This window comes from Meleagris gallopavo, chromosome 27 (assembly GCF_000146605.3).
Source record: "Meleagris gallopavo isolate NT-WF06-2002-E0010 breed Aviagen turkey brand Nicholas breeding stock chromosome 27, Turkey_5.1, whole genome shotgun sequence".
Taxonomy (NCBI): Eukaryota; Metazoa; Chordata; class Aves; order Galliformes; family Phasianidae; genus Meleagris; species Meleagris gallopavo.
The window spans coordinates 1,256,668-1,270,244 of NC_015037.2; the positions used below are offsets into that span (position 1 = coordinate 1,256,668).

A 13,577-nucleotide genomic window follows, 5' to 3' on the forward strand; every position below is an offset into this window, starting at 1 on the left:
AAATTAAAAACCACGAAGGTCAGCAACGGGGGCAGAGACCACGCAGAGCACGGAACCATCTGCTGCCATCGTTGGCTCAGAGCTGCCTCACTGCAATGGAAAAAAAGAGGGGGAGATGTTGGTGGGGGGGGCACAGCAGCCGTGCCTGGAGCTCCTCTGCCCGGATTGACACACAGTGGAGGGGCGGTGCTCCCCAACCATCACCTCCCCATGGACTGGGGGCTCTGCCAGCATTTATCGTCCTCACAGGCTGTGGCCAGCTCTCATCCCCACCACCTGACCACCCTGGGTGCCCAGGAGTGCAGCAGCTCTGCTTCACCTCCTGCTTTACCCAACAAAGAGTTGTGGGGCAGTGGACACCACCAGGCTGCACGTGGCATGGGGCAGACGGGGCCATCATGCACGCAGGTGGGTGAGGATCTGCCCCCTACGTCCCCACCCGCCCCCAGAACCACTCAGCCCCTCCTCAAAGGTTACTCACGAAGCTGATCTCTGTCTCCTGCAGCTCTTCCAGCTGCTCCCTCAGCTCCGAGGAGGGCTCAGGGATGGACGGTCCTGGGGAGCTGCTGGGGAGACAGAAGGGGAAGAGCTGTAAAGCAACATTTAAATGGGAGCAGTCATGAAATCACCTCTCCTGCTGCGCCCAGCACACAGCAGAGCACCCCATGGAAGGGGTTAGAACAGATCTGCCTGGAGCAACACCTGCACATCCAACCCGGTGAGGTGAGCAGCTCCTGCCAGAGCTGCTATGGAGCCCACAAGCACCGCATCGCCACGATGGGGGTCTGAGGGGAAAGCAGCACGGGGACACAGCAACCACAGCGCCAACACCAGCGCCAGGCACTGCAATGGAGGCACTGCTGTGGGAAAAGCTGTTGGCAAAGCTCTGGTGCAGCAAACGGGAGTGACATCCTGCAGGATGCAGCACACGGGGCCACATCCCACCTGCAGGATGCATCCCGTGGAGCTGTATCCTCTGGAGCCATATCCTCTCCTGACAGAATGCTCAGCGTTGGTTACAGTGCGTGTGCCCCCAGGACTCGACTGGGGCCAATCCCAGTGCTCAGGACAGTAAGGTGTCCCCCTAAAATTAAGCCCAGCGACCCCCAGAGCTCCTCGCCAGCAGCTGACGCTCCCAGTGCCTCAAACCTCAGGACCCCCTGCCAGAAGCTGAGTGACAGAGCTGGGCTGGAGCAGAGGACTCCCACACGTCTCAGAACCAGGCTGTGCACTTAGCGTGCTTCAAAGCACCATGAACTTGTCATAGGATCAGGCTCAAAAACATCAGGTTGGAAAAGACCCTCACGGTCATCAAGTCCAACCACCAACCTGACCAGACTCAGTGTCACCCCAGTGCTGAGCACACTGGAAGACAGAATTCTATCTCCGACTGCAGGCAGACCCTTCCCAGCTCTCTTTTGGGTCAGTGCTGTTCAGGTGCTCATTGGCACAAGCTGTGCAATCCAGCTGCTGAACACACCATCAGCCCTCAGCTTTGATCTCAGCGCTTCTCCCAGCTGCAGCAGTGCTCCAGAAGAGAAGCAGCGAGGGCAGCATTCCCCTCACTGCATCCCCAGGGCATCCCCAGTGACCACGTGCAGCGAGCTCCCCTTTCTCTCTGCACGAAATAGGACTCACCCATGTCTGATCTGACAGATGGGCATCACTCTGCTCCCCTGGCAGCATCCCTCCCTTGCTCAGTCACACCCCCCTCTGCAGCCTGGAACTTTGCAGCAGGGCACACCACTGCTGCACCAAAGCAGCTCTGGAGCAGGCTGACCCTGCCTGGCTGCTGCACCCTGCTGGGCTCCCTCACTTCAGGTTTCCCCCCAGAGTGACAAACGCTCCGACTGCTTCCGCAGACATTCTTCTCTAACCTCCTTCCAACGACCGATGTTGTTCTGAACCAATCACCTACGAACCACGGGCAGCACGAGGCAGAACCTCAAGGCACATCTCCCCCAACAAACCCTCTGGATGGGAGAAGGCCTCCAGCAAAGCGTGGTTCCTCCCTCACCTAGACAGGAAGGCAGCAGTCCTAGCGAAATCCTTTGCTGAGCTGTCGGCTTTGTGCACCTGCACGCCCACTGACCTACGCAGAGATTGAAGGAGAGACACCCACAGTTAAGGACACAGAACTCCTCGGGCATGCGGACGGACTGGGAAGGAGCAGCTCTGGTTTAGGATCCCTACCGAGAAGTTTCCAGGTTTTAGAGAGGGAATAAAAGGTGTGAATTGCAATCGTATCTCGTCCTCCTGCAGCTGAGGACAGAGCAGACACTTTCATTAGTGCCATGGTGCAGGAAGGAGGAAGGTGGGTTACGACTGCTTCCAGGAAGAGGAGTTACCACCTCAGAACTTCTGCGCATGGGATCGTGCTCTGACCACAGCTCCTCCTCGTAACCCTCAATTCTCACCACTTGGCAACAAAGGGAACATTCCAGGGCAGCCATCTGCTCCTCAGCCATGCACTGAGGCTCCGGGGACACCCAGAGGCACGGAGCTGCACCCAGCCCTGCACGTCACCCCAGTGCCCTGCAGCTCCACGCCGCTGTTCCTGGCGCACATTCTGGCAGCGCCGCATTCACCAGCGCCTCGTAATCAGCACAATTATCTCAGCTCCAGGAAGAGGCCATCAAGCACAGGACACACAAAGAACCAAAAGCCACTGGGACGTCCGCACAGCCCAAGCAGAGATGCAAAAACCACAGCGTCTGCTTAGCACTGCAAGTGGGGTGTGACAGCGCTCCCCCCTCGCACATGCTGGAACAGACAGCACTGAGCTCACTCACTGCACAGGGGCTGCTCATGCCAGGGCCTCCCCCAGAGCCTCACCTGTTTGCGGGTGAGTGGAGACCTCCGCTGCCCAAGGAGGAGGTGGACAAAGTGGTGGCGACGGAATCGCTGTTGGCTTCGTCCACCGGCAGAGTCCTGGGCAGGAGATCCGGGCGGCCGAGGTGGGAGCCTGAGTCGAAGCACAACACAGTTCCACCACCTGCACGAGCGGTGCAGGCACAGCCCCACGTAACCACGGGGTGTGGATCCCACCCATGACATCTCAGACCCGTGAGCACCGCAGGGCCAGCCCTGCCCTCTTGGAAATCCAATCCAAAACAACAGTGCAAAATCACCCGCAGGCATCCTGCAGAAAGCTCTGCCATGCCAAAGCTCGGCAAGCTGAGGAACACCTGGGAGGCACTTCTCTCCCCCCAGCCCAGTCACCAACCTTGCTCCACGTCCGCCTCTGTCGTGACTTGTGCTTTTGTCTCACACGACACGTGCAGCTGGGAAGGCACTCCTCCCTGACAGCTCCGCCTAGGAACCGCGGTGCCGGAGCGGCTCTTCTTGGAGGGGGATGGCTTCACTTCAAGACAGAAAAACAACAAGGCAGAGCTTCACTACTGCACAGAGCTCAGCAAGAGGAGAACCAACACAGCCACGTCCCAGCTGGCGCACAGGGAAACACACTGATGGATGAAGCAGCTCCGTGCGGCCGCAAAGCAAGAACAACGCAGGAGGAAGGAGGAGAGGATGCAGCACTGCAGGCTCCCTAATGCCCTCACACTGCTGTGCCCCCTCCCCAGCCCCAGCTGCTGAGCGTGAAGCCAGGCACGCCGGCACCACCGCAGGGACCCCACGTGGAGAACTTACAGGGTATCTTCTTGAAAACTGTGTTGCACATGAAGCGCTGGAACCTTTCAGCATAGAAGCTGGGTCTGTGCACGGATACGGTGTCCTGAAAGGGATGAGCAGTGTGGAAACCTGCATTAGTAAGTGATGGCGGTTAACAGCAGCCCCCCCAGCCCTGACCCGTGCTACACTGGCCTGGGAATATTTCTGGGTGCCTGGGAACATTTCTGGGCACTGCTTTCATGTAGAAGAGCAACACACAGAGCCCTTGAAAATCCAGGACGCTGTGCAGACCGAGCACCCACAGCGAGCTGAACAAGTGAAGGTGCTGTGCTTGCTGCTTACCCCATCGTGCACCAGGGCCTTCCACGAGTGCTCCAGCTTCTTCACAAACCTGACAAAGCAGAGAACAAAGACCAGATTTCACACCAATTTGTGCACAGTTTGGTGCCCGCACGGCGCTGAGCTTCTCCTCTGACCAGCAGCACCCGAGCAGTGGCTGTGGCCATTCTAAGCCACTGCTTGTTTTCTCCTCACCGCTTCCTGCGCACAACAACCACTGAGCACAGAAATAACCTCTGCCAGTGGCAATCCCTCCTGGGAATGGAGGCAAACACAGTAAACAAGACCCGGAAACCAATCCCCAAACACCCAACTTCAAGAAAATAACAACAGAGAAATAAAGGCAGTCAATAAAACGCATCTTAACTCCCTTGGAAGCCAGTCCTCCACACGGCAGCACAGACAGCACCACAGCTGCCCCTCAGACTGCCCTACCTGTAGGACTGCAGCACATCAATGATGCCCACGTAGAGGAGCAGCCTCTCCCCCTTGGCGTTGCGGGCAGGAATGCCCCCCATCCTGCAAGGACAGAACAGGGTGTGTTGGCGAGGTTTGCTCGACCTTCCCAGAGCCAACCCCTGCCGTGCAGTTTCATTGGAGACTGATCCCAACCCATCCATGAGGAGAGCAAGCAACTGCAGAGAGCTGGGGATCCACCAAAGCACGGAATCACAGAATGGCTGGAGCTGGAAGAAACCCCAAAAGGGCACCTCATCCCCCCCTCAACGAACAGGGAGGCCCACAGCTCCATCTGCACTCACAGCTCACCAGCCTCCCCATGGGAGTCTGCAGGGACGGGGCACCACCACCCTCACACCTCTGGGAATCCTGTGCCAGCACCCAGCACCCTTCTCATAACCACTGTCTTCATTGTGCCCTGCCTAAACCCCCCTCTTTTAGCTGGGAACCATTTCCCCTCGTCCTATCACACAGACCCTGCTGAGGAGTCCATCCCTTTCTCTTTCAGAGCCATCAGCACGTCTCTCAGAAAGGAAGCAGCGACCCGAGGCTGCGAGCAAGTAGCCAAAAACCCACATGAAGGCAGCCCTGCGGCAGAGCAGCACACACTCACTGGTCGTCTGTCTCTATGGTGCCTCCCCTGCGGGCCTCCCCCTGGATGGACTCCATGGCAGTGGAATACAGCGCTTTCTGCGCCGCAGGGCGCCGCGTGTCGGCCTGGGACGTCCCGTCTGCCATCGCGTGCTCCCTCTGTGCCAGATCCATGTTATGGATTGCCACCAGCAAACTGTAATCCATGATTTTAAAACTCTGCAGGACCTGGGCAGAAAGTCAACAAAGCCTCATTGCCACCGTGAGCCTCGTGAAGCTGCCGAGAGGGCACCCACAGCAGTGCCAGCGGTGCCGCCTGGACCCCCAGCACGGCCAGGGGATGAACTCAACCCACAGCCCGCCTCTGCCAGCTCGTCTGCAGATGGCGAAGGGAGCACCAGGAGCACCTGCAGTACTCCTCCTGTGCACGAGACACAGAGCAGGGACAGCGCTCTTGCACAGCTGCTGGCAGGCTCACAGCTGAGCCTGGACCCTGCACGCCTGGCACAGGGAGAGGGCACACAGCTTCCTGCCCACAGCACTGCCAAACTGCAGGCTGTCCAGCCAGCACCCCGGGAGAGGATGCAGGACTGCTGGGTGCCACCCCTTCCTTCACAGAAAGGTTCAAAGGAATTCCTCCCACAGCTCCCAGCACTTCCACTTACCAAACAGTCTCTCTGCAGCGTTTTGCACAGAGCATTATACATGTCTGAGTCCAAGAAGAGGCCGTCGGGGATGTCCTGCATAAAATCCAAGTCCTTGTAGGTGGGGAAGACTTTCTCCCTCTCCTTCTGGGACGCCCTGCGTTTGTAGGTGGAGCCCTTCAGGTCGTATTTGAGGTGCATCTTCACAGAACGTGGCAGCAGGTTGTTCATCACCACAATGCGGATGTTTTTGCCCCCGGCTTGGACACAGTACAAGCCATAAAACTTGGGCAGCAGCGTCCTTGGGTTCTGATTCAAGTTCTAAAAGAACCAAAGACACAGAGATGCTTTCAGAGCCATGCTGACTGTTTACGTTCTGCCCAGCAGAGCTGCCTGCTCCTCCCAGTGGGGCCGGCAGCAGTTCAAAGCATTTGCCAAAGAAACAAAGAGATGAGGGTGGGGAGGGGGGGACAGCCTGGCACTGCCCACTGTTAACATCACCCTGCAAAGCTGAGGGTCAGATCGGCCCACGAGTGCAGAACTCCCTGCTCACCCACACAGGGACACGCAGGGCTCTGTGCGAGGCTCGTGGCACAGAGGTAAGCAGGGAGCACACGGTGTTACGTGCAAAGAAAGCCTCTGCTGGCCTCACTTACCATGTAGTAGCCGGGCAGCAGCTTCTGCAAGAACTCTGCCTCTTTGTGCTGAACTGTCTTGATGATAAACTCGTCGTCGCTGGACACGTAGAAAAGGGATCCACTGGCCCCAGAGTTGGAGAGCTCAATGAGGGGCTCACTGCAGAGCGAGTACTGAGGAGGAGGAGGAGAGAAAAGCAGAGGTGGAACACAGCAGCACGGAGCTGCTTCCCTTCAGACAGCACCAGGCAAATCCCAGGGCCACAGACCGCATCCACTGCTGTGCTTACAGAGCTCCAAGCAGGGACAGAGCACAAGAACCCACCCCAGAGCACCCCCAGCAGTGCCATACCAGGTAATCATCCGGCCGGATCCCAAACAGCTCCCGGAAATATCGGAAGGCCACTGGGGCGTAGGTTTTGAAGCGGAAATCGTTGTAGTGATGAGCTGGGGTGAGGTTACTGCCTTCACTGCTCGAGGAGAGAAGGGCACACGTAGGTCTGCATCATTCGGGGTTCTTAAGGGACTATCTGAGAAGCAAGGCCTGCTCTGGCTGTCCCTTAACGCACCCCAAGGACTGAATGCACCCAGCCCAGAGGGAAGCAGAGAGGCACACAGCAGCACAGCTGCATTATTTGTTCAACAGACCTATGGGAGTCTCAGCAGAGCTCTGCAGAAACGGAGCTGCTCTGCACGCAGTGCCTCTGCTCAGCACAGCTGTGCTCCCCCAGCTCTGCTGCTGCCTCCTAAACGTGAGAAGGGCTGAAAACTACTGCTGCTACCGCTGCCAAAGCACGACAGGAAGGAAGAAAGCAAGCACTGACCTTGGGAAGAAAATACTTTCTACTACGTAGAAATCTTGCATGAGAACATCTCTTTCAGGTTTAGTGCTTAAGCTCCCAACCGTGTGTGTGATGCCCAGCTGGATAGCACCTTTCAAGGCTGATGACGTCGTCTGCAGGAGCAGAGAAAACGAGTTAGGCAACATAAGTGGCCGACTGGGAAGAGGAACGAGAGGAGCTGGAGGAAAGACAGCTCCACGTTCAGAAGTGTTGTTAGTGGGGCACTCCACAGCCACACTTCTACCTGCTGGTTTCTTTCTCAATGAGCAGCACCACCATGGCTCTGTCCCCGGGCAGAGTGCAGCAGCAGGGGGAACACCTCCCTGTCCCCACCCCAGTAACATTCTGCTCAGTTCTGGCTGAGCTGGGAAGGACCTGAGCTGCAATTTCATTGCTCCCCCACATCCTGCACTTAGAGGGGAGGTGACCTCGTTCCCCTGCCACCAAACACAGCGGGCAGCAGCTCAGTAGGTCTGCACAGCACAGCACTTTCCTGACTGGTGCCAGGCCAGGGCTCTTTAGCCCTAAAGTTCGCTGCCATGTCAAAATAAGGAGTGCAGACTGGCAGCCACTCCTGCACCCTGTGCATGAGCTGTCCCAGAACAATGCCAGACTGTTCCTGAACAGCTGCTGATATCAGGAGTTCTCCTCTGTGCAGCACATGACCTCACCTCGGGCCACCGACTCGCCCTGCGGGCCGCCCTTCCCAGCCCAGCCCAGCCCCCCGTGCCACGCAGCCACCACAACACCCTGCTCCTCTCCACTTCCCTGCCTGCATTTCCCATTTCCTCTGGTTTCCTGGGAGAGGGAGGAAGAATGTGATTCCTTTTCCCCCCCCACACCCTGTGCTGCTTGACCACAGCTCTCAGCTGAGCACACGTGGCCCTGCCTGCTGGTGAGCACACAGCACAGAGCCACGTTGCCAAGGAACAGGAGTTTCCCTCCTCCATCCACCAGCGAGACAGGCCGAGCAGCTGGCCGCCTGTTTATCATCACTTCCACAGGGGAAAGAATTCTAGAAAAACAACTTGCCACCCCTGGAAAAAGAAGGGATGGAAAAAAGGCAGCCTGCCCAGTAATCTCATTCCCAGATCGGTCCCATGCAGCACTCCAGCAGCTCCAGGGGCCCTCGCAAAGAAGCACTGCAGGCATTTTGTGGCAGCTTCTGCTCCGTTCTCCTCCCACTGCTGCCCAACCTCCGTCCCCGGATTTCACAGAGAACCAGAAGGCAGTGAACGTGAAGGCAGCAGTCAGGGCAGGACAGACACTGTCACAAACTTGGCTTAGCAGGAGCAGCGCTGCTCCAATTCCTGCCATGCACTCCACACCATGACCAGAGTAGCTCTGGGGTAGAGATCTGGATGAGAAGCACCGCCTGCACCAAGCGCACGGAGCCCTCATCTGCTCCACCTCCCCCCGAACCCAAACTCACATCAGAGGTGTCACCATCCCTGTGAAGCCCAGCGAAGTGGAAGCAGCGTCCCCAGAGCTGCCACAGCTCCAGCTTGTGGCGAAGCCCCTAACAATCTCCCCTTTGTAAAGCACATTCCAGGAATGCCACAAGACCTGTAGGAAGGACCGAGCCCCAGGAGCACAGAAAAGGCCAGCAGGCAGTGCTTAGAAGTGATCTCCTTTTGAAGGCTACAAGAGCTGCTGTCTGGAAGGAGCACACTGCCCACAGCTCGGAATGCTGCACTCCCTCTGAGCGACCATCGTGGCCGTCACTGCAGCACCCAACACCACCAACACCCAACACCCAGCCTTGGCTGCCCTGGCTGGGATCCACATCACACGGAGCAGCAGAGCCGTGGGGCGCAGCGCTCACCTTCTTGTAGGTGGTCTCACCCGTGGAATCCACTCCTCTGTGCCCCTTCTTTATTGTCTGAGAGCCCGGCTGCCCTGAAGAACCTGGCATCTGGGATGGAGGAAAAGGTGGTGAGAAGGGGAGGGGGTTCAAAACACGTCTTGTTCCCAAAGCACCCAGCACAGCAATGATATCTGCACAGCCAGGACCGCGCCGCGTCGCGTGCTGATGCCCAGGGAAGCGATCAGCACCCGCTCCTGCCATCCACCTGCAGCCACCGCGGGGCCCTGTGAGCGCACCTGGGGGATTCTTTGTTCATCCCTGCTGTCACAAAGCCCAGCAAGGTCAGCTCTTAGGAAAGCTGCGCACACAGCCCTGACTCACGGCTCAAGAACTCACTTGGCTGGCTCTCCAGTTTGAGCACACGCTGCTGGCTGCAGCACAGCACACAGGGTTGCTCTGCTGGCAGAACGGCTCAGCCCCAGCACGGCGGGGCTGTCGGGGGAACCCAAAGGCTGCTCTCACTGCTGTGCTTCCCCCGGCTTTCCTGCTCCCTCCCCGATCTCACTTCCAAGACAGGAATTGGGTGCCATTGCCGTCCCGCAGCAGTTCAGCTCTTGGCCACAAACTTACCTCTGGGGTGAGCGACTTTTTGAAGGCAGACGGCCCTGTGGGAACAAAAAAACTGCAGTCAGGAGGAGGGGAGCAGTGCCGTGCGTGGCACAGCAGCACAGCAGCGCAGCCCTGTGCGGCCCAGCGACGTCCAGCAGCAGAGTCACAGCTGCTCCTTCCCAGCAGAGGGGCTGGGGGTGTTTCTGGGCGCAGGGAGGGATGCCGACCCCCTGCGATGTCTCTCTGTGCCACAGAGCTGCCAGACAGACCGGGCCCAAAGGTGGGAGCAGAGTTTTGGGCCCAAAACAGGCAGACTTGGCTGCTATTTCCTTGTTGTTTCTTCTGTCTGCTTCAGACACTGCAGGATTTTATATGGGAGCTGTGACAGCACCCACCGCAGCACCCCCACCACAACACCCCGCTGCAACTCCTCCCCACAGCCAAGAGCATCCCTGCTGCACTGGGATGAGCACTGCAGCACACAGACCCCATTTCAGCCCTACAAAACCACAGACCTTTCTCATCTCCGCATCTCAGCCCTCAGGAACCCACAGACCTTTAAGATCTCCACATCTCAGCCCTACCCTTGGAGGTCTTCTCCAACCCCAACGATCCCACGGTTCTGTAATTCCTGGAGTGAATGCTGGGGATGGGTTGGTGGTTGGACTTGGTGACTTCAGAGATCTTTTTCAACCCTAATGATCCTATGATCCTACACAGGGACACGGATAGTGGGCATGGTGGGGACGGGTTGGGGTCAGACTTGATCTTGGAGGTCTTTTCCAACCCCAATCCTCCCTTGATCCCATTTAGGACATGGGCTCGGTGGGGATGGGTTGGCACTGGACTCAGTGGTCTTGAAGGCTTCAGCCTCAACAATTCCGTTTCTATGAGCGTGGTGGGGATGCTGATAGTTGGACTTGATGATCTCAGAGGTCTTTTGCAACCCTATTGATTCTATCCCACTTGCCGAGCTCCACCAGGATGCAGGGATGGGGAAAAAATCCCAACCATGTCAATACAGCACCCGTTCAGCAGCAAATCAATCTCATTTGTGTCTTTTTAAACACGAATTTATCAGTTTGTCAATCGAAACCACCAAGATCCCAGCAACCCCACTGCAGCAGCAGCACCAGCCTCATCCCCTCGGAGATTAGCTGTGTTAATATTTAATCACCCATGCAAATCCCTGCTCCAGCAGGGTTTAACCACAGCTCCCTCAGAGCAGCAGATCCTCACCGTGCTGCTTAACCCCGCAGCACGCATTAGGGGAACACAAGCCAAGCCATGAGCTCACACCCAACCCTGCTTGTTCAGGGGGTGCTTGGGGGTCCAACCAGCCCTGAGAGCAGCACCACAACGAGCTGTGCTGCCCCAACGAGGCGTTGATCCCGCGGTGAGGGCAGCAGCAAGGCTGGGGTTTCCATGCGAACACCCCTCGGTTCCAGCCACCCAAGGGAGGTTTTATGGCTGGTTTTGTCACGTTCTCCTCCACACACACACAGGCTGCCCGGAGAAGCGAAGGTGTTAAACTGAGAGCTGTAAGCGAAAACACGGCAACACAGCTCAGGAGAGCACACGGTTCTGGATCCGTTTGCACCAAACGGTCTCTCAACCGTGAGCGTAACCCAGGCTGAAAAACAGCAGCGGGATCCAAGGGTTCACTCCGGACAGAGGCAGCGGATCCGGGTTAAGGTCACATCCAAAACCAAACTCGCCCTGCCCCACAGCAGCCGCCTTCTCCCTTCGTTCTCAGTGTTGGGCTCAATCCCTTCAGTGCTGCAGCGGCTCCTCCAGCTGCAGCTGCCCGGGAGCATTTTCAGACCCAAAGTCTGTACATCCCAAGGGTAACGGCTGGAAAAACCAAAGCTGAGCACAAGAGATGGGCACAGAACTTATTCTGAGGGGCTGGGAGACGCTTTGGTGGGAGCCCAGCATCCACCTGGCGGCACAGCAGCATGCGGTACAGACAGCACTGACACTCCCAGCTCTACATTTAAAGCCGGACCGAATTCAGCTGCACTTCTGCTGTTCTCAGACAAAAGTAACAAGCCAAGACGTCAGCACACCCAAACACAGCACCGGCATCTGCCAGGGCCGGGACACGGCACGACTCAGAGACACCACGATGCGCTTCCACCCACAGCACCAGCGACCCTGCAGGGTCAGAGCTGCAGGTGGGAGCAGCAGCGGGGGCTGCTCTGCAAAGCCGGCCGGGGGCACGGAGAGCACACAGCAACTGCAGCACCTCGGGTCGGGGAGCGCCGGGTTATGGGGGGAGGGGGGACGGCGTCGGTTACCGCGCAGGAGGAGCTGCGTGCAGTGCAGAGCTTCTAACCTCTTCGGAACGACATCACCGAGCAGCACAAAAAGCTGAAATCTGAACGAGGGAAAAACAGAGAGGTTACGTGGAGGGCAGCGGGAATTTCGGCTGCAAGAAACGGCGGCTGTTTGGGATGTTTGGTCCCTGAGAAAGTCAGAGGAATGTAGAAAGAAACGCAGCAGTGCCACCCTGCCAGCCCTTCCACGCAGCGTGAGCTGAGCAGGGCGACTTCAGGGGTGTGGATCCGCGCTGGGACAGCAGTGAGCATCGCCCACAGGAGCAGCATCGCCCACAGGACAGCCGGCACGAAGGTGAGCCGTAAGGGATCCCTCAGCCCTGGCAGTGAGGGAGGCAGAGTCCGTGGGGATGGAACAATTCATCACTGCGAGGTGCTGCGAGCGGAGCGGCGCTGTGACGACGCAGCAGAAGCTTTTACTTTCCACAGGGAAACCCGGTCACTGGGGGGTCAGCGCCGGCCCCAAAGCCACGCGGCTCCCATCTGCCGCCCCACGGGGTGAGCTCCCGTTCAGCCCCACACAGCAGCTCTTCCTGCGGCTCCGGCTGCCCTCCTTTGTCTCCATCCCACGGAGTGAAGCCCTGCCCGGCTGACTGCAGCTCAGCACCAACGGGAGCAGCTCCCAGCGCTGCCCAAAGCTCTGCGTGTGCTCAGAACGCAGCGGGAGTCACCGACGTCCCCAGCAGTTGAGGGGCTGCCCAACATCCTGCTCACAGGCTCGGCACGAAGCTCTGCCCCCCTCGTAGAGGGGCTGAGTCCCTCCCGGCTCTCACCCCTCCGGGATGACTTCCTCCCCCAGAAGGAACGAAGCCGTTCTGAGAGCAATTCTTTTGTCTGCGGCCGCCGGGGAGGGGCCCGAAGCCCCGGAGGGTGACAATGAACTCCCAACTCTCTCTCCGAGCTCCGTCCTCACAAAGCACAAAGAACCAAACGACCGAAATCCCGCATTAGCATTTTTGGCACACGCCGCTTCAAAGAGAAAACAGCAAAACGAGAAATCCTCCCCCGTGTTTCCCCGGGAGCAGGAAGGGTGGGACGCCCCAATCCTTCCGTCCCCGGCATTTCAGCTGCAAGACGCTGAGTAATCGGCCCTAGGGAGAAGACTGAGCTGTGGGGCCGGCTTTAGGGTTTACTCACGGAGAAAGCAAAGCTTTGTGCCCAGAACAGTCGGCCCCACGTTCACTGGGGTCTGAGATGCTTCGGGGTTTTGCACTGGAAAAAGCAAAGCCCCGTGCCCAGAGCGATCAAAACCAAAACCAAAACCAAAACCACCACCCCTCTTTAGACTGTGAGAGGCCCCAGATATGGGATGAGAGCTTTAAATGCTGCAGGCGAGGTGAACGCACTTCAGCCCACATCACGCAGCTCTGACACCAGGACTGAAATCCCGCAGGAAAGGCACCAAACTACCCTGGAAAGCAAACAGAGGCGCCAACCGCCAGGAAGGGAGAAGAGGTTGCCTCGTGCACTTGCATCTCCTCCCCGATGTGAAGCTCTGGATGCCATCTGAGCCTTACGGAGGCGGCAGCTCCTCCTCCGGGTGTGGGAGATGAGACGTGTGACACCTCCGGGCTCCCAAAGGGAACCCCAAAGCACGGCAGGAGGAGACCCCGCAGCCTCACCCAGAGCCGGCAGAGCCACGGACCCCCATTCTCCACAGTGCTGTGGGAGCAGCAGAG

At 58.1% G+C, this 13,577-nt stretch overlaps 1 protein-coding gene across 6 annotated transcripts; it reads right to left on the reverse strand.

The window, feature by feature from the left end:
* On the reverse strand, positions 1 to 13,533 carry PIP5K1A (phosphatidylinositol-4-phosphate 5-kinase type 1 alpha). 6 transcript variants are annotated; one of them, XM_010723980.3, is made up of 16 exons: positions 11,898 to 13,533; positions 9,581 to 9,615; positions 8,969 to 9,058; positions 7,126 to 7,256; positions 6,654 to 6,771; positions 6,323 to 6,475; positions 5,688 to 5,987; positions 5,045 to 5,250; positions 4,408 to 4,491; positions 3,976 to 4,024; positions 3,652 to 3,736; positions 3,227 to 3,364; positions 2,836 to 2,965; positions 2,018 to 2,092; positions 482 to 563; positions 1 to 90 (listed from the first exon to the last, which is right to left on the reverse strand). In XM_010723980.3, the coding sequence occupies exons 1-16, from the start codon at positions 12,166 to 12,168 to the stop codon at positions 88 to 90; spliced, it is 1,950 nt and encodes a 649-aa protein (XP_010722282.1). In that variant the 5' UTR covers positions 12,169 to 13,533; the 3' UTR covers positions 1 to 87. The 6 variants fall into 6 exon arrangements, with proteins under 6 accessions (XP_010722282.1, XP_010722281.1, XP_019478682.1 ...); XM_010723979.3 differs by having other exon boundaries at positions 482 to 566; XM_019623137.1 differs by having other exon boundaries at positions 482 to 566; positions 11,860 to 12,112.
* Positions 13,534 to 13,577: the final 44 nt, after the last annotated feature.